Source organism: Eurosta solidaginis, chromosome 2, assembly GCF_040869045.1.
Source record: "Eurosta solidaginis isolate ZX-2024a chromosome 2, ASM4086904v1, whole genome shotgun sequence".
Lineage (NCBI taxonomy): Eukaryota > Metazoa > Arthropoda > Insecta > Diptera > Tephritidae > Eurosta > Eurosta solidaginis.
Genome location: NC_090320.1, coordinates 169,517,766 through 169,539,627, shown reverse-complemented (window position 1 = coordinate 169,539,627; position 21,862 = coordinate 169,517,766). Strand labels below are relative to the sequence as shown.

The window sequence follows — 21,862 nt, the reverse complement described above, 5'->3', positions numbered from 1 at the left end:
ACAGATTTCATTTGATATCCATATTGTATAAACACTCTCTAGGCGTACAAGAGCCCACGTTTTTGCCTATATCTCGAGACCCTAGTCACCCAGGGGTATGAAAATTACCCTTTACTAAAGCACTCATCAACAGCTTTCATTTTGTGTCCATATTCTATAAACACATTCTAGGGGTACCCAGGTCCACGTTTTGGCCTAAATCTCGAGACCCTATTCACCCCGGGGTAGAAAAAATACCCCGTATCAAAGTACTCATAAACAGCTTCCAAAGAAGAAGAAGTAAACGGAGCAAAAGTAAATAATTTTGCTTGCGCTATTTATATTTAATTGAAATAAATTTAGTGATCTAAAGTAAAAGATAAAGTCAATTATCGGAAAGGGAACATTAGTTGAATGTCCCAACAGTGAAGTTATCCTCCAAAAACGACTATAAGAAGCAGATACTTTAAAATAATATTTTGTCTGCGATAACCACTGCACAGCAACAACAACAAACACATACAATAAAAGAAGCAGAAAGGGTAATGCCAATTCACGCAGAGGCTTAATGAAATAATTCTACATTAAAGCCCTAATGAACTCAATCTTCCATACAAAATACAAATTTTTAATTATCTCATTATTGCTTTATTGAATGCCTAATCGAGTGAAAATCGATTGGGTTTTGCATGGTGCTTCGAATTTTATTGTCAATGTAACAAATGACAATCAAAAATAAATTATTTTCAATAATTTACGAAAAATAGGAAAACACGAAAAAAATCTAAATTTAATTTTCGCTGCATTTCCTGCAAAAGATAATACGGCTTTTTCGAAAAAAAGGGACATATTTGGTTAGGTGCAACATCTACGGATAGTTCCGCATGCATTTTATTTTGATTGTATTTATAGTTAAGAAGGAAACGGCTGCTTTCCATTTTAACTATTTTTTTGGAAAAACGATCTACATATTTTTTTGGAGCTGCTTACAGATGTTCGCTTAACGAAGCAAAAGGCCCTGTATGAAAAGGGAGACTTAATTATTTCATTAAACGTAATTGTGATTCGATTAAGTTTATGTGTGAAAACGGTATACATAAGTCAAGTGGCACTGGATTGGCACAGGATACGACACAATTAGCGCAGAACTGCATTGGACGCCTCCGCAAACTGAGTGTTGGAGCCGCCAAATCCATCCATTAATGCTCTGTGACTGCACTACGAAGGTGCTCCTCTGTTTTTTTTTCTCCTTTTTGCTTTCTTTCCTGCGCTAATTGTTCTTGCATTTGATTTATTGCACATCATTGTACATACATACATATATGTAAACAGCACCCGCATAGATGTTTAAAAGCTGACAATTGACAGTCAAATTGGAGTGCTGCCACCGCGGTTGAATTTTTAATTATTAGTACGTTTTTTATTAGCAGGTATATTTACATAGCGTAATATATATAATACTGCCAATGATTTCGCAACTCGACTCTCACACCTGCTCTCTGAGAGCACAACTCATCCTGAAGGAATATAGGAGCAGTGGGAGCATATCTCCAAAGCACTTCTTACTGCCGCCGAGAAAAAAATTGGTTACCAGCGGTCACGAAAATACAACTGGTACGATGAAGAATGCCGCGTTGCAACCGAAGGAAAAGACGTTAGCGAGTGCAACAAAAGGGGTATGTGAACGCTATCGTGAGTTGAAAAGGGAAGCGAGATGCCTTTTCAGGAGGAAAAAGCAGAAGCAGAAAGGCGTGAGTGCCAGGAGCTTGAGCTGCTAGCCACCAGGAATAACGCCCGAAAATTTTACCAAAAATACTTCGACAGACGGAAGGTTTTAAGACCGGGCAAACTCCTGTAGCAACGAAAATGGCGACCTTGTAACCGATGTCCAGAGAGTGCTTAGATTATGGAGGGAACACTTCTGTGCTCTCCTAAATGGAGGCAGCGATTCACCGCGCAGAGATGACGAACTCGATCCCACAATCGATGATGATGGAATATATGTCCCCCCGCCGATTATGACGAAGTTAGAATAGCAATCACCAGACTGAAAAACAAGAAGGCCATTGGCGCTGATGGATTGCCTGCGGAGCTATTCATGTATGGTGGCGAGGAGTTGGTAAGGCGCATGCAGCCGCTTCTTAGTAAAATATGGGCAACAACATCAGCACTGAAATCCAGCGAAGAATCAATCTTGCCAATAAATGCTACTTTGGACTAGGTAGGCAATTGAAAAGTAAAGTCCTCTTTCGGCGAACGAAAATCATACCCTACAAGTAGGGGCGGATTTACCTCTAGAAGCTCCCTGGGCAAACAAATCAAGCCGCGCCCCAATATTTCCTAAAAAACCGTACTTGCCTTCGTGTGGTGACATTTCATTACTGATATATTTTACGGATTGAAAAAGTTTGATTCGAGTTTTCTTAGAAAGAATATTTATTTAATTTTTATTTATATAATAAAGCGTATCACAAAATATTGTGACGAATATGAGTGACACTAAATGATACTCACATCCCTAGTCTGATGCTAAGTAAATAAAGTCACAACAACAATAAAGCAGACAGTGACTTGTATATGCATAAACGAATCAATCATTATGTCTACACGTATGTACGTATACGCAGCTGAGAAGCAACGCACAACCACATACATATATCTGAGATACTCCCGAAAGTATGCAATGAGAGAAGCTATAAAATTGTGCAATTGTAGTTACAGTTGAGAAATTTGATAGCTGATGGCCAACTAGTAGATTCTGGAAATGGAAGCGCCTAGAAGATGCGAACGAGGAAATCAAAGAGTATAAAAGACAGCGACAGATAGAGGCGCTAGAGTTAGTTTTGATTAAAAAGCTATCTGGCGAGCAATAGCAGTATTATTTATTGTGAAGTACTTTAATAAAGGCCATTTTTCCATTATTCAATATTGGAGTTATTTATTCAACAGCTTAGTGATTCGAACATTAGCAGAAGATTGCAAATAAGGGGAATTGCAGTAAATTCGTTACAATATTTTTAGTTTCAAGAAACTTATAGATTGTCAGAAAACTAATAACACAGACATATGGAAAAGATTATTCAAAAGCACTTGCGTCTTACTTTTTGGGAGGCAAAATCTTTAATCAAATATTCAAAATTCAAAGAGAGAAGAATATCAGATTCAATACAAAGTAGTGCTAAACTGTTGAGTCGATCTTTAGCCATTTTAGAGCAAAGGTAATTTTTTATCCTTTTCAAACAAGAAAAGGACCTTTCGGCGCTGCAATTAGTCACTGCCATGGTAGCAAACATGCGATATGCGATGTCAACGTTCGGAATAATTGTGTTCAAATCATCGGACCGAATAAGCTTAAAACATTCAGTGGAGATTTCGTCTTAATATTATTTTCTTTGCAATAAGCAAAAAAATGGACGAATTCGTCATCAGCTTTCGGTTCCAAATCAGACGAGAACGTAGATATCAGAGCCTTCGATTCCATTCTGATTTCTTCGTTAGAAGACAATTCGCTCGCCTTGAAGGTAATCATAAATTTTTTGTTGATTTTATCGTATGCCTTGCGTCTCTCTTCTAATTACATAAAAGCTTTCGTTACAGAAACAACTCGGTTTAAAACCTTCCTCCAGTAATCTATTTCTTCTTTCAATTGAATAACGAGCTTTTTATCAATCCTTGATTCCTGATGACTCCTTTGTTTCAGTTTCAATACGTTGTTTTTTTGGCTTGGAGAATTTTCATGCTCTTTTACCCGTTGAGTCGAATGTTTCCAATCATTGAGTCCCATTTTGCAGTTGAAATAAGAAGCAGAATCGAACAAAAGACATGGTACACAAAACACACTTCCTTTGCTAGCAGAATAAATAAGCCAAGTGCGAAGACTTGTCTCTCCATTTTGAAGATTTTTATGAAAGAGATTTTTTGATAGGTATTTTACGCTTCCATCAAGATAAATTCGTTTGGATAGACTCAAATCAGCTTCTTTTTGCATCCATGTATTGCTATATGATCACGAATCGCATCATTAATTGTCCATTTGGCGGGATCATCGCTCAAAATCAATTGATCCAGTCCACTAGGGTCTTCTGGGGAATTCAAATCTTTATTTTCCTGAATAGGTATGTCACATGTAGGAGGATTTGATGTGACTTCTCCACTTTCGAGACGTTGACCTATAATGTATAAAACATATAATTAAAACTCTTATATAGGTACCACATTTTTTTTCCATATTCTAACCTTCAAAATGATCTGATCTTAAACCCTCATTATTAGGTGGCACAGATTTCGCAATATCATTAAATTGCAGTTCTTCATTCGAATCTGAAAAACAATTTTATAGTGAAAATGTTTCGCACTGAAACCAAACTCACAATTTTTGACAGTAGGGTGCCTCCCAGGTAGCGAAATCTGGCTTTCTGGCCCAGAATCTACCTGGGCTAACCTAGCTGTCGATCAATTGACTTATGCATTTTTACCTTTTTGGTTATGATCAACAATGGAGTCATTTTCTTTTCGAGGAGTTTGAAAAAAACAATCAAGTTTAGTGATTTTCGACAGTAAGTCTTTGTCTTTCTGCACTTTCTCGGCTGCACGTTTTTTGTTTGCTGCGCCGCTTAACTTTTTCATATTTGCACTCATTCTTCTATTTTTCACAAAATGATTAATTTACTGACACTTTTTTGATGTTTTTAACTCGGAACGACTTTTAAGGTTACATAAAATATACGCAGCGGATTGTATAGAAGCGCGAACTATTCAAATTAACCAGAAACAGAAAATATTCAGATATTAGTTTCCTTTGAAAAAGTGAGTTCGCGCATTTCCCCGAAAAAATACTTCAATGCCTACTCGATTTTTAAATTTGAAATTTCAATTAAATTTGAATCTTTTAGGGAAAGGGTTCAAGACGACAACGACGGTGCGGCATCTGTCAAGTTATTTTTACACATGTTCTTGTGGGGAGGAATTTTTGGGCACGACACGACAAAGCGGCAATCAATCATGAATGCCGCTGTCGCTAGATTAGATCTATTTCTATTTTGACAGGCGACGGTCGTGGCGTCCTTTTTTTTTTTGGTGAATAAAAATCAAAATAAATGCAAATAGCCTTAAATATGTGTTGAAATTTATTAGTTATACATTTTTTTAACACATGCAATACTTTTTTCTAAATTTTTTGTTGTTCTTTGAGCTAATGCAGAACTGTCGTTGTCCCTTTCATTACAATCAGTCGTCGGTGCTTGGCGGCAAATATCGCCAAGCTTCAGTTTTTCGCCGTTGTCGCTCGCAGTCGTCGTTTTGAATGTGGGCCAGGCTTTTCACGTCATTTACTGCACACAAGCTGCTAAAACTTAGTGTTTGCATATCGCTCATTTGCTGCAAGGCCGGCATAAATCATAAAACGTGATTTTTGCTGCAGAATAGTTAGTTACATCATACTTCATGTTGAGTAAAAAATTCTTTATGAAAACTAAGCGCTTCAGATACAAACCAAATGTTGCATTTACTTGCGCACCATTTGGCGGTTGAATCTCAAAATTGCCCTTCCTGAAAAGTTGTGTATTTTGAAAAGTGCAAATGCAGCAAATGAACGATATGTAAGTCCCACTGGGCGAAGGTTAAGAACTGTACCAATGTTCTGAAATGTACTTTGATTCATTTTTTCTCTTTAAAAAATTGAAAAAATCTTTCATTCTTGTTGTAATATTCAAAAAAAAATTTTTTTTCTATCGGATCCTGCCTATAGAAGCAGAGGTAGAGAGCGTCCCCCACTTCGTTGGAAGGACCAGTTGGAAAACGATTTAAACTCCCTTGGTGTGACCAATTGGCGCCGTTTGGCGGAGCAAAGGAGCGACTGGCGCGCCTTGTTGGACTGCCATAACCGTTTAAAAGTGGCGAAATGTCGGCGGTAGAATGCAAAGAATGTACCGCCAAATTATTACAAGTAGATGACATAATAACTAGCTCTGGCGTTTGCGGCTATAATTTTTGTTTAAAATATAGCAACATAAAGAGAAATGAAATTAAGATTATCGCGGACAATATTAATTTGAAATGGTTCTGCAATCAATGCGCGTTTTCAGATACAATACGAAGTTAATAGAAACATCTAATAAATAAGAGCGAAGAAACCAAACTGAAGGCTACTGATGTTAAGCAGATTGTTGAGCAGCTGATTAGTAATAAATGCACTCAAATAAGAACTAGTATTGTTTCAGACTTTAACTCATTTCTGGAACATAACATTGAAGTAAAATTTAATGCTATGAAAAACTAAATTATTAGCGAGATTTCTACGGAGCTGCGAAAATGTGGCGAAATAGTAAGAACTATGCGCTCAGTGACTATTGATGGTAAAGAAAGTAGTCCAATGAACTATGCAAAAGCTCTTAAGGAAAATGAAGGCAAAATTGTTATAAAACCTTTAGATAAAAACAAAAAGGCTAAAGAAATAAAAGAAGCCTTATAAAAAGTGATTGAACAGCCGGTCTAGTTAAAAATGTAAAAGAAATTCATAGAGGAGGAATAGTTCTGGAATGTAAAAATAACGCTACTTGCAAGCAAATACATCAACAAATTAAAAAGGGTATAGAAAAGATTTTAAAGTTCAGAAGCCAAAGGAGAAAAAATACATAAAGAAGATTTTTAAAGTAGTAGGGTTAACTGAAAAAATTAGTAATGAACGTATTATTGAATGCTTAACGAGTGCTTAGGAAAAGAGTTAAAAGTCCTGAAAGTATATGATAATAGAACCGGCAGGCTATTCTGAAAAGGCAAAGAGTAAATATCGACTAGGATACATGTTTGGTGTTTGAACATGTTAATGTTATGAGATGTTTGAAATGTTTGGGTTATAAGCACAATTCAAGCGAATGCACCAAGAAAAGAGCATGTGGTAAATGTAAAATTTATCATAACAATAATAATGATAAAATAATTATTGTTAGGCCTTGAGCTCGTTTCGAACCCGCGATCTGGAAAAAATTATATTTAATATACAATCACTCACAAAAGTAAACATTTCAATGTTTGTTGTACGAATAGAAAATGTGTGCAAGAGTGTGATTTCTCTCATAAAAAATTAAGAGTGTTTTAAATTAAAAACAAAAATTATAATTGGAATTTTCACGTCAGGCTGCTTATGAAGTTATGTATATGTTTCTACATTATTTTTGGACCAGGGACCGACTGGGAGTGGGATTGTAATAGAGTAAATTATATAACCACATATGTTGATAACCTGATAAGCACGTTTACGTGAATAGCGGTAACACCATGAAAAAAATTTAATCCCGATTACTTTTGGGAACGACTATGAATACATAGGTACATGTATATACGTTTGAGTAAAGAAACCCCTTATTATATTATCTTTTTTTATAAAAGTTAAGTTCTGCGCCTTATTTGTTATATGCATGTATGTAAATATATCATAAAAGCGCTTTTTATTATAAGTGAAAGAAAAACAATTGTTGTACCTGTAAACTAATGAATTATATTAATTTCAAAAACCAAAAAGCAAGTGTTTTCTATTTTAACATTAAATATAGTGTGAATTTAACATGACAAATCTTGATAATTTAACAAGAATGATGATGTTAATTTACCATGACACATCGTGTTAATTTAAAAAGAATGATAGTGTTAATTTTACGTGTCACGCCATGTTAATTTGACAGGGAAATAGTGTTAAGCTAACATTGAAGATAGTGTTGGTTTACCACGAGTTAATGTTAACTCAAACACCGTATGCATATCAATTCAACATGACTTTCGTGTTAATTCAACGCAACGTGCTAGTTCAACGCAATTTGATCACGTTAAATTCGCACTATTCCTTCATGTTGATTTAACATGTGGGAACAGTGAAAAAGTTGATTCATGTTAGAATAACATTAGTGATCGTGTTGAAAAATATTAACCTCAAAAAGTGTTAAAAAAGTGTTGATTTAGCACGAAAATTTTCTCTGGGTGCAGTCCCAATCCCACTCCCAGTCGGCTCCTGCTCAATTTCCTGGAAAAAAAAGTTTCGTAAATACTAATCTAGGCAAAGGTTTACCTACATCTATATATATAAAAATCAAATTCTGTGTGTGTGTGTTTTCGCTGTGGAAACGCATTTCCCACATTTCAAACATCACCAAATTTTGGTTATGGGTTCCTTCGATCAACGGGAAGGTGTTAGGCTAAAAATAATTTCGATATATAAAAGGGCCGTGGCACCTCCCATACAAATGGAATCTTTGGTACTGCATAACTTTGAAGGTATACATGCCAGAACATTGAAATTCAGTAAGGAGTTATATGAGGTCAATCCCTAACACCACCAAGAAAATGCGGAATTGGGAAAAAGTGGGCGTGGCACCTCCAATACAAATGGAATATTTGGTACTGCATAACTTTGAACGTATACGCCAGAACATTGAAATTCAGTAAGGAGCTATATGAGCTCAATCCCTAACACCACCAAGAAAATGTGGAATTGGGGAAAAGGGGGCGTGGTACCTCCCATACAAATGGAATATATCATATTGCATATCTGTGGATGTAGTAACGGTAGGATAATAAAATTGGTAAGGAGCTATATGACGTTAAGTCCTAACACCTCCAGTAAAATGTGGAACGGGGAAAAACTATGGCTGCCGTACACACTTAAGTTATTTTAACACCTAAAGTTTGACTGCATTGTTGAGTTTGGCTGTTATGCCTTTTGGATGTTTAGTAATCTGGAGCTGTTATAAAAATTGTTTAGCTTCAGTCTATCTACATCTTCTATAAAAATCTTAATCTGTGTGTGTTCCCTATGAAAACATGTTTGCCATACTTCGATCATCACCAAATTTTGGCTCTAGGTTCCTTCGATCAAGACGAAAGTTTTTCATATTTCAGAATTAAGAATTTTATATTTAAATGTTTTTGTTTTTTTGCTATGCGAACGAGCTATCTTGGCTCCCAAAAATGATCATGTTAACAAAATCAATGATCGCATTCAAAACCAATTTCCCGGTGAATTGACGAAATATAAATCGATCGACACAGTTACAGATGAAGATAAAATTGTGAATTATCCAAATGAATTTCTATACTCCTTAGAACCAAAAGGAATGCCTGCGCATATATCAACCTTGAAAATTGGCTCACCAATCGGAATTTAAACCCACCAAAAATGTGCAATGGAACCAGACTTTGCGTTTAGAAATTAATGCCGAATGTAACCAAAGCAAACATCTTTCATCTTTCAGTAAGTAAGTAACCAAAGCAACAATCATCAGCCGTAAAAGCAAATGTGAAGATGTGCTCATACCACAAATCCCAATGATTCCTAGAGATTTGCCATTCAGTTTTAAGCGCTTACAGTTTCCTGTACGTCTTGCTTTTGCAATTACAATCAACAAAGCACAAGGACAATGCTTACTGTTACCGGCTTAAATTTAGAGTCCGTGCTTTTTCCATGGCCAGCTATATGTTGCTTGCTCTAGAGTTGGAACACCAAAAAATTTGTTTATCTTTGCACCGAACGAATAAAACAAACTATTGTGCACCCACATACATTACAATAAGATACATGAATAAAATCTTTTAACAGAAAATTTCACCAAATATGCGTACAGAATTCAATTCAATTTACAGAACAATAAATGAAATTATCAACAAACAAAACAGAAAAAATAAGGCAACATCCATTCGATCCCGGGCGTTACAACGTACGCCGGGTAAAGCTAGTATATACTAAATTTCAGGCAAATCGAACCGTGAATAGAAATCATACGAATGGATCGGTCTCTGGTCCACTTGGTGGAAAGAATTTTTCCCTCCGTAAGAATCAACTTCGTACTTCAAAGAATATTCTAAAAAAAGAAATAAATCGGTCTAACCGTTCTCGAGTTTTGCGCTTAGCAGCGAGTCATTTTTATATTATGGACTAACAGACACGACAGATTTTGTTCTACCCTAACTTTGATCAATCTGCATAACTTTTAGGAAGCTTTTATTCTTACTCTCCTTCCCCTCCTCCCCCATTTTCTCTATCCTTTTATCACTCCCGTATTTGTCTTTCCCTCTTTACGGCCTCGTTCTCCTCCTCCGCTTTTCCCACCCTCCTTTTTTCTCTATCTCCCTCTCCTTACTCCTCCGCTCCATTTATCTTTATCTGTATATCTTTATCTAACTCGATCTGTTTCTCAGTTACTTTTCTTTCTTTTACTTTCCTCTTCTTTACTTCCCTTTCTTTTCTTTCCTTTCAGAAAAGCACACTGAACAACTTTTCATACTCAGCTGAGCAGAGCTCATAGAGTATATTAACTTCGTTCGCATAACGGTAATCCGTAACGGCATAAACTAATCGAGAAACATATAGACTTCTATATATCAAAATGATCTGGGTGAAAGAAGAAATTTATTTAGCCATGTCCGTCCGTCCGTCCGTTAACACGATAACTTGAGTAAATTTTGAGATATCTTGATGAATGTAGGTATTGTAGGTTCCTGGGCACTCATCTCAGATCGCTATTTAATATGAACGATATCGGACTATAACCACGCCCACTTTTTCCATATCGAAAATTTCGAAAAATCGAAAAAGTGCGATAATTCATTACCAAAGACGGATAAAGCGATGAAACTTGGCAAAATTTGTAAAATTTTGGACAAAGGGCGTGGCACTGCCCACTTTTATAAGAAGATAATTTAAAAGTTTTGCAAGCTGTAATTTGGCAGTCGTTGAAGATATCATGATGAAATTTGGCAGGAAAGTTACTCCTATTACTATATATGTATATGCTCAATAAAAATTAGGAAAATCGGAGAACGACCACGCCCACTTAAAAAAAATTGTTTTAAAGTCAAATTAAAAAAAAAAAAATTTATATCTTTATAGTATATAAGTAAATTATGTCAACATTCAACTCCAGTAATAATATGGTGCAACAAAATATAAAAATAAAAGAAAATTTTCCAAAATGGGTGTGGCTCCGCTTTCATTCATTTAATTAATCTAGAATAATTTTAATACCATAAATCGAACAGAAATTTACCAATCCTTGTGAAATTTGGTAAGGGCATAGCTGCTATAACGGTCATTATTTTCTGTGAAAATGGGCGAAATCGGTTAAAGCCACGCACAGTTTTTATACACAGTCAACCGTCTGTCCTTCCACTCGGCCGTTAACACGATAACTTGAGCAAAAACCGATATATCTTTACTAAGCTTAGTCCACGTACTTACCAGAACTCACTTTATCTTGGTATAAAAAATGGCCGAAATCCGACTACAACCACGCCACGTTTTCGATATCGAAAATTACGAAAAATGAAAAAATGCCGTAATTCTATACTAAATACGAAAAAAGGGATGAAACATGGTAATTTGATAGAAAATACTTTGTAAAATGGAAGTGACACCTACCATATTAAATAAAAGAAAATGAAAAAGCTCTGCAAGGCGATATCAAAAGCCCTTGGAATCTTTGCACGAATACTGTTAGTGGTATTACATATATAAATAAATTGGCGGTACCCGACAGATGATATTCTGGGTCACCCTGGTCCACATTTTGTTCGATATCTCGAAAATGCCTTCACAAATACAACTAAGGGCCACTCCCTTTTAAAACCCCAATTAGTACCTTTAATTTGATACCCATATCATACAAACACATTATAGAGTCAGCCCTGGTCCACCTTTATGGCATTATCTCGAAACGGCGTCCACCTATGGAACTAAGGATCACTCCCTTTTAATATACTCATTAACACCTTTCATATGATACCCATATCGTACAAACACATTCTAGAGTCACCCCTGGTCCACCTTTATGGCAATATCTCGAAAAGGCGTCCACATATAGAACTAAGGCCCACTCCCTTTTAAAATACTCATTAACACCATTCATTTCATACCCATATCATACAAACACATTCTATAGTCACTCCTGGTCCACCTTTATTCCGATATGTCGAAACGGCGTCCACCTATAGAACTAAGGCGCACTCCCTTTTAAAATACTCATTAACACCTTTCATTTGATACCCATATCGTACAAACAAATTCCAGAGTCACCCCTGGTCCACCTTTATGGCGATATCGCGAAAAGGCGTGCACCTATAGAACTAAGGCCCACTCCCTTCTAAAATACTCTGTAATATCTTTCATTTGATACCCATATCGTAAAAACAAATTATATAGTCACCCCTGGTTCACCTTTATGGCGATATCTCGAAAAGGCATCCACCTATAGAACTAAGGCTCACTCCCTTTTAAAATACTCATTAACATCTTTCATTTGATACCCATATCGTACAAACAAATTCTAGAGTCACCCCTGGTCCACCTTTATGGCGATATCTCGAAAAGGCGTCCACCTGTAGAATTAAGGCCCACTCCCTTTTAAAATACTCATTAACATCTTTCATTTGATACACATGTCATACAAACACATTCCAGGGTTACCCTAGGTTCATTTTCCTACATGGTGATTTTCCTTTATTTTGTCTCCATAGTTCTCAGCTGAGAATGTAATGTTCGGTTACACCCGAACTTAGCCTTCCTTACTTGTTTATTTTATATTTATCTTAAAAATCGTTTAGGTATGTACATCTGTTCACTATATATTTCTTATCTTATATGTACATCCGATTATTTGGAGATTACGAACGGGATAAGATTATTGTTCAGCCCCATTCATGAAAGGTATGAAGTCTTCGGCACAGCCGAAGACAGGCCCGTCCTTACTTGTCTTTTTATTATAGAATAATAAAAAATGTAGTTTACTTCTTGTTACATAGGAATATCATAAAAGTTTGTACGAGTGTATATTCATATGCATGCACGAGCGAAGGATGGAAATGACAAAGTGACAAAATTTGTCGCTATTGTTTCAGCGTAGCTACTAGCGTTGCCAAATGTCACTTATTGGCCGGGATATCCCGTATTTTTCACAAATTTTAAAGTGTCCCGGCATTTTCACAATATCAAAATTAATAAATTATAATCTGCTACGAAACATAGCCATATTTGCGGCTTCGACTGTATTCAGGTCATTAGCATATTGCATGCAACTCTGTAAAGAAGAAACATTCATCCCTACTGTGGTTCTTAATATTGTCAAGGTTTGACATTTGGCACACCTAAATATTCATTTTACATGGGGAAGTGTTGTGTTTTAAAATGTCGTTTGCAAAATGAATCCATAGAATATTTAATTCGTATTAAACAAAAAAGTTTAATTCTATTTAAAAATTATTTTGCCATACAAATATATAGGTGTTTCTTATCTTTCAAATGTCCCTGGAAATTTTTAATAATCCCGGGAATTTGGCTCAAATTTGAGGTTTGTCCCGGGAACCTGAAATAAAAATCTGGCAACCCTAGTAGCTACATATGTAGGTATACATGCGTTTGTGTATATATTAATTATGTGGGTACATACATGTCTGTTTGTAATATAAGTTCATGTTCCAATATTGAAATGCCAATGCGACAGTTATGTATATTAGCCGTGTTTTTTTACACGCGTATACGCTTACGTTTAAGCGTAAAAAAACGCTAATTCTCCCTTAGATAATGGTTATGGGACCCATCTAGCGGCAGTGGTTAAATAACTAGCTACAGCATAAGGTGTACCGGAAAGCGGAGACACAAACCTCTGTTGTATGACTATGTACAACATATGGCTGAATCGGTTGCGATGTATAGACGCGAAAAATAAAATTAGTGTTGAGTTGAAACGTAGACACATATTTCAGTTACATCTGAATATAATGCGTATAGAAATTTAATAGTACTAATTTTATGCGCAGCAATTTCAGAGGTGTATTTAAAGTTTGACGCTTACCAGTCCATATAAAGTTTAAGCGTAAACGTCTATAGATGTAAAAAAAACACAGCTATTACTAAATGGTAAGGTAATGATTGAATTTGAAGTAAAGGCATTTGCAAGTGTTCTTGACCTACGGCAACATGCAGGGTGTGTCGTTAGGTGACCCAACAGTGATAAGGCAACAAATGGAGAACCAATTCCGCTATTCCGCTAGGTGGCACACTGGTGGAGGTAAATAAAAAAATCACACGTCCAAAAATATTAGATGTGTGAAAATTCGAACGTATTTTTAAGGCCGAGGGGATGAAAAAAGCGATATATTTTCATATTAAGTGCACCGAAACTATGCTACAAAACAGAAAAATAAAAAGAAGATGCAAATTTTTTTAAACACTTTCTTTAAAAAATGTTTCAAAACTTCGCGCAATATATGCTCTTAAACACAGGTTTTGACATTTTAACAGTAGCTATTGTAAGCAGCTTATCAACAAAAAACAAAAAAAAAAAAACTATAAAGATAGTGCGCAATTTATAGATATCACTGGTTTACACCCAAAATGCACCAGAAACGGCATTATGAAATTCGTGTGTAAAATCACCCCCTCAAGGTTATTTTTAATTCTATGGTACAGGTTTTTGAGATATTTACCAATAACCGTTTTAAAAAAAAAAAAAAAAAAAAATTGGTAAACTGTGCATACAACACTTTTTGCTAGGCCCTAAAGATTCAAAGATAAGGAACAATCATTACGGATTTTTTCAATTTTTTTTGTAAAAATATAAAATAAATTGTACTTTGTGAGGAAGGATCTCGAAAACTTTTTATTTTTTTGCAGATTTTTTTTTTTCTCTAAGCTCTGTTTTATTACAATAAAATAAGCTTTCATTCAACAAAATCGATGAACTAATACAAAAGTTATAAGCATTCAAATAAATATATCCATATAGTAAAACTTAAGTACCCCACAAATAATAGCATATGTACATATGATTCTATCTTAACTCTATGATCTTATTTTAAAATTGAAAAAGTTATATGTCTTGTTTTGGCGCTTGTTTAGATTAGAATCGGTTTCTCTTATGAGAAACCAACAGTGACAATGATGGGTGACATCATAGCGACATCCCAGAATCCTTGATACGGACTTTCAATCCTTTTCATTTGCTGGTGAAACCTTTCGCCATGTTCGTCACTTTCGTCGCAAAGATTTTGCGGAAAAAAATTTAAATGGGAGTGTAGAAAATGAATTTTTAAAGACATATTTACTCCAGAAATAAAATAAAAAAGTATATTAGATAAATACATAAGTGACACATTAGTATATGATTTTCTTAGGCTGGATTTATCTTTCAATTCAGAACAAATTTTTTGTTTACATTTTTCTCGTTCTTGTTTGTTCGGAACTGGGCGATGAATACAGATTTAGGGCTATATATTCTCATGTAAATTTAAAAATGTTCATACAAATTTTTTAATTAGCGGGCAGATAGGTTTTAAAGTTAACTGAGAAAACGGTCTTAAATGTGTTTTTTTATTTACCCATTTCCGCATAGTATTTGATTAAGGCGTTCACTATCATCTCGTAGTTAGGACTTTTGTGTTTGCCTAAAAAAGTAGTAACAACCTTTTCAAAAGAATCCCACGCTGCTGCCTCCACTGGTGACAAAAGTTCTTTGAAATGGTTAATGGTCATCATTTTCCTTATTTGCGGTCCCACAAAAGTCCCTTCCTTTCCTGACTTGATAAAATTTTGATAAGGCCAAGCTTGATGTGGAGGGGAAGTAGAATTATTTTTTTCTTCTTTAAAGGTGGGGAGTATTTTATGTTATCCACCCCAACTTGAAACTCGATTCGTTCTGGCCAATCGTTTATGATGAAGTGGTCTTGAAGAGCTCGGCTATCCCATTTGCATAGAAAGCAACAGTATTTTGTGTATCCACTTTGTAGACCACACAGCATTCCAACGACTTTAAGATCAGTACATATTTTTCAATCATGTTCTTCGTAATAAATGTAATAAATTTCATATGTCGCCTAATTAGATAGTTTCAGAAATTAGTCAGCTATGCATTAAAAGCGAGCAAATTCCTAATTTTTACAACGCACCTTTTTGTTCCGGTTTCCGAAAAAATCAATTGGACTCGACATGTTTTGCACATAGTATTCGGTATCCATGGTTTTTCATTGTTTTTAGGCTCAATTCCAAAATACTTATAGTATGTAACTTTCAAAGGATTTGAAAACACACGTGGCATCCGTTTTATGATAAATTGACCGCAGATGAAACAGAACATATCTGGATCATTTGTACACTCAAATTCTCTCGCCCTTTTATTCATATTATATTTTTAAATAAATGACGGGTTATAAACTGCAATTATAAACTGAACAGTATCCGGCGAGCCTTGCAGATATTATGAAGGAACAAGGCGCATGTACTATTATTTATACTTAGATCAAGTAAAAATTCAAGCCTACCTAGACAAAAAGGTTCCCTAGTTCTATAAAGAAAACACTACCTGCCTTAAAAATATGCTCTTGCTTGAAATGTACCTGGGTTTGAGAAAACGACACTAACAGTTTTTTTTATCTGATAACCCTTCGAAAGTCTACCTGCTAACTAACTGATATACGAATACTAACACATATGTATCAGTAGGGTACTTAAGTATTAAATGGATATATGTACTTGAATGCTTATAACTTTTGTACTAGTTCATCGATTTTGTTGAATGCAAGCTTATTTTTTTTTTTGTAATAAAACAGAGCTTAGAGAGAAAAAAAAAATCTACAAAAAAAAAAAAGTTTTCGAGATCCTTCATCGCAAAGTACGAATTTTTTTATATTTTTACAAAAAAAAAAAAATTGAAAGAATCCGTAATGATTGTTTGTTATCTTTGAATGCACAAAGTGTTGTATGCACAGTTTATAGCAAATTTTATTACCTTTTTAAAGCTTTAAACCGTTTTGGAACTGCTCAATTCGCTCTTGAGATATATATGATTACGTGGATAATTTTTTTTTTTTTTTTTGAAAAACTGGTAATTCGTAAATATCTCAAAACCTTTACCATAAAATTAAAAATAACCTTGATTTTCGGAATCAGGAAGTGATTTTACATAGGAATTTCATAATGGCGTCCCTGGTGCAGAGAAAAAATTGTAATTTGTGATCCAGTGTATTTAATATTTTATTTTATACGAAATAGAATAATGATTAATGATTTCACACCTCCCAGGGGCTTAAAAGGTAATCACCGTAATCATTATGAGGAAATACAGCACCTATAAATACAGGCGTATGAAGCAAAAAAACACAAGCAGGTCCTCAGTGATATCCACAAACAGACGTCGGACCCCTATGCCAGGAATTGCCCGGCGTATCCAGTTCTTGAAGAGAAAAAATACCAAAACTCGCTTTTCTAGCTAAAGGCGCGCCAGTCTAGCTCATCTTCGATCTAGATACTGTAACAGGTTAAACTCTTACCTAACCGGAATCAACCCGACGTACAAAATGTGCCCCCAATTGACACCAACCATTTCTTCAATTGCAATGTGTGGAACCAATGCCTCTAGTACACCCCTCTCACTGTGGTCCACCCTTGTTGAAACTGCAAGTTTCCTTTAACTCCCGTTAGAGTGTATTGATGACAATTTGTAAACGATCACGCCTATTGGATGGGGCGAAGGACTGCTGCAACAACAACATAGTGGCTATCGAAAAAATCGGATTTTCGAATTTAGAAACAAGACTTTTCGATTTGAGCAGAGTCTTTCTAAGCGGGATCGCCCTCTGCAGTGGTTTGGCAAACACTCCGAGCGTATTTCTGCCGTTAAAAGCCTCTCGTCTGCCTTGTCATGCCGTTCGGAGACGGGGTACAACATGTAGGTCCCGTCCCGCCAATTTTAATGAAAACCTCAAATGGAGCACGACGCAAATTGAAGGAGAATTTTTGCCTATATCGCACCTTGTATTTATAATATTTTTCTTTGAAAAATAATTGATTAAAAATTGGTTTTCGTAGTTTGCATTCTCTGGAGTATTATGCTATACTAAGAAAACTGTATGCTAATAAATATGGCTTAGTAAACATAGAAACTTGGTGATAAGAGGGGCGGTGCCACGCCCTTTTTCAAAATTTTTAATTTTTTCCTTTTACTTGTTATAATTCCAATTAAGAAATAAACCATCATTGAAAGAAAACTCTTTTTTGCAAAGATATAGCTTGTTTTATTCGTCCACGATCCTTTTAAAAATCTGCATTTTCTGTAGTTAAGGCAACCTCTCTGTCGAATTTTTTTATGATAGGTTTAACGGTTTTTGATTTATGATTAATACAATTTGTAAAATTGATTTTATCACGCCCATTTTCAAAATTTTTTTCAGATTTTTATCAATTTCAGTCTACACATCAAATTTGAACATGCTAGGTGTATTATTTACTAAATAATCAGGTTTTTGTGTTTTCTAAAATGTTATACATATATGTAAATAGGCGTGGTTGTCATTTTCGCTCATTGTATTTAGCGATGATTTAGAAGATGAGTGCCAAGAAACCCATATGCCAGATTTCAATAAGATATGGTATGTTATCTTGTGCACAGACAGACAAATCAATTTCTTTTTTTCATCCTGAGCATTTTGATATATGGAAGTCTATATTTATCTCGATTCGTTTATGCCGTTACGATTAACCGTTATGTTACCAAAGTTATTATATTCTGTGTGCAAAGCACGCTGAGTATAAAAATTTATAACAACTTGAATATCGGTAAAATATTCGACACATATATACATCTATCTTCTGATAAGTTTACGTAATGCGATTTTTAAAAATGTTGAGGCTACTTTGGAAATTTAAACTCAGGTGCTAAACTCATGCCCACCATTGATCAAAGTTATAACTAAATGAAATAGCCGCACCAAGTTAGAAAAATTCTATATTTTCTCTCTATTTATTCTGTATTTTCGCTGTTATTTTTTGATCGCCCTTCCTCTTAATGGCGTTCAGTGAAAACTGTATTCCAAAAAACTTACGAAATACAAGAAAAATACAACCTATTTCATTACAACCATACGAATCTGTTTGTATTTTGGCAGAATTTTCGACATTCGGCCGCCGTGGTGTGATGGTAGCGTGCTCCGCCTACCACTCCGAACATTTTAGGTTCACACCCCGGGCAAAGCATCATCAAAATTTTAGAAACAAGGTTTTTCAATTAGAAGAAAAATTTTCTAAGCGGGGTCGCCCCTCGGCAGTGTTTAGCGCGCACACTGCGAGTGTATTTCTGCCATGAAAAGCTCTCAGTGAAAAGTCATCTGCCTTGCATAAAACAAGTAGGTCCCGTCCCGCTAATTTGTAGGAAAAATCAAAAGGAGCACGACGCAAATTGGAAGAGAAGCTCGGCCTAAAATCTCTTCGGAGGTTATCGTGCCTTACATTTATTTTTATTTCTGACAAATGAAAATTTTGCTTTTAGTTTGGAAATTTTGTGCATAAAGGCACAATTAAAACCAATTTTCTTGTGAAAACAGTGAACCATCAGAGACCGAAATAGTTTTCCCGTTTTATTTGGATTGTTTTTATTGTTAAAAATGTTGATGAAAAAATAATATTTAAAACATAGACAAAAACACGCCAAACTCACGAATTTTGGGGGCATAGTGGTCTCCCTTTCTCATGGTAGAAATTTATTTGTTTTTGAAGTTCCGATAAGTTTTGTCACTTTTTATAGATTGGAATCCAAGACAAAATAAAGTATTGTCATATAGGTATAATGAATAAAGATCTTACTAATGAATATAGCTTTAAGTATTTCTCATTAATTAATTATAATTTATTATTTTTAAGATTCTTGGGTACACAATCGTTTTAATCACATTCGTAATAAAACCATTCATACGTTGCATATGCAATAAAAATTATGGAATCCTGAGATTGATAACTTGCGACTTGTTTTATTTCCTCATATTTTTTGGGGCAGTAAATGCATGGCGAGGAATTTGGAATCTGTTGGACATATATGTATATCCAGGTAAGTAAATTATCTTAGTATATACTTATGTGGACGTCTGCACCAAAATAAAACATTTACATCATAAGTAATTCCCAGGAAATAAGAAATGTTTATTCTACCATTGATCCTAAATGAAAGTTGGTTTTCATATATCGAGTAAGATTCATTTTATAAGCATAAAACGAAGGGGTTAAGTTAGATTAGCTTGAACTGGTCAGTCCGTGAAGACCTCACTTAGACTGAATGAGTCCATAGAGTTACCAGAGGTCGTTGAGGAACGACCAAACTGAAAAAACTCAATCAAAAACTAGGAACTGTATTATAAAATAAATCTGTCCTCTTACCAAATACCATAAACTTTGCATGGTCAATGCTGCCAGCCGCTGTTAATTCTGTTAAGAGTGTTAAGTAGATAAAAGAAAAAAGGGGAAGGCGAGATATTTCTCGTTATAGTAAAGGTTGCTTGAAGAATAAGCAAAAAAAATATTTAGGAGCAAAAATACTAATAATAATTATTCTTTGTGTATGCCGTTATCAGCCGCTCTTTATTGTTTTTTATTTCTCGTATCGACACGTCTTATCAGTGTCATTTGCGTTGATTTAATGGAAAACTTAAGAAGCTATAGGTCACGGGTACGTCTTCCTTACTTGTTTCTTGTTATATTAGTTAAGATCTCTACAGCGCTCCGACGTAGTCCCCAAATGATTCCTACAACGATTTCGAACTGATCCCAGAACAATAACAACACCGACGTGGTCAATAACCTCCTTTTTTTAAAAGATTTTATTTAGCTTGACTTGACAGGCAGGCCGCACGGCCGCATGCACGGCCGTTGTGAACGAATTATGTAATTGAAATTTAAGTAACTTCCCGACAAGCTACAACCTTGAAATTTGGAATATAGTTCAGAACCCGATGACAATGCAATAATAAGAAAAAAAACCGCTAGGTGGCGCAAGGATCGAGATATTCACAAAAATCGTATTTGTGGTCCGATTTGGCTCATATTTGGAACACATAATATATACAAGAATAGAAAGCGACCTATGAAAAAATCGCCGCTAGGTGGCGCAAGGATCGAATATTCACAAAAATCCTATTTGTTGTCCGTTTTGGGTCATATTTGGAACACATAATACATACAAGCTGGCGGTCACCGTGGTGTGATGGTAGCGTGCTCCGCCTATCACACCGTATGCCCTGGGTTCAACTCCCGGGCAAAGCAACATCAAAATTTTAGAAATAAGATTTTTCAATTAGAAGAAAATTTTTCTAAGCGGGGTCGCCCCTCGGCAGTGTCTGGCAAGCGCTCCGATTGTATTTCTGCCATGAAAAGCTCTCAGTGAAAACTCATCTGCCTTGCAGATGCAGTTCGGAGTCGGCATAAAATATGTAGGTCCCGTCCGGCCAATTTGTAGGGAAAAATCAAGAGGAGCACGACGCAAATTGGAAGAGAAGCTCGGCCTTAGATCTCTTCGGAGGTTATCGCGCCTTACATTTATTTATTTTTTTAATACATACAAGAATAGAAAGCGACCTATGAAAAAATCGCCGCTAGGTGGCGCAAGGATCGAGATATTCTCAAAAGTCGTATTTGTGGTCCGATTTGGCTCATATTTCGAACACATAATACATACAAGAATAAAAAGCGACCTATGAAAAAATCGCCGCTAGGTGGCGCAAGTCTCGAGATATTCACAAATATCGTATTTGTGATCCGATTTGGCTCATATTTGGAACACATAATACACACAGTAATAGAAAGCAACCTATGAAAAAATCGCTGATAGGTGGTGCAAGGATCGAGATATTCTCAAAAATCGTATTTGTGGTCCGATTTGGCTCATATTTGGAGCACATAATACACATAAGAATAAAAAGCGACCTATGAAAAAAATCGCCGCTAGGTGGCGCCAGCATCGAAATATTCACAAAAATCGTATTTGTGGTCCGATTCGGCTCATATTTGGAAAACATATTACATGCAGTCCGGTAGAAGTGACATCAAAATATTTTGGAGTTGGAGGAGGGACAAGCATACGTGGCG

The 21,862-nt window shown here is 35.5% G+C and overlaps 1 protein-coding gene across 5 annotated transcripts in view; it reads left to right on the top strand.

The window, feature by feature from the left end:
- fusl (fuseless) overlaps positions 1–21,862 on the top strand; it is an 871,305-nt gene that overhangs the window by 628,836 nt on the left and 220,607 nt on the right. For all 5 annotated transcript variants that reach the window (XM_067766388.1, XM_067766389.1, XM_067766387.1 and 2 more), the window contains one exon: positions 19,649–19,832. In XM_067766388.1, coding sequence (XP_067622489.1) covers positions 19,649–19,832 — 184 coding nt within the window. The remainder of the gene's footprint in view (positions 1–19,648; positions 19,833–21,862) is intronic.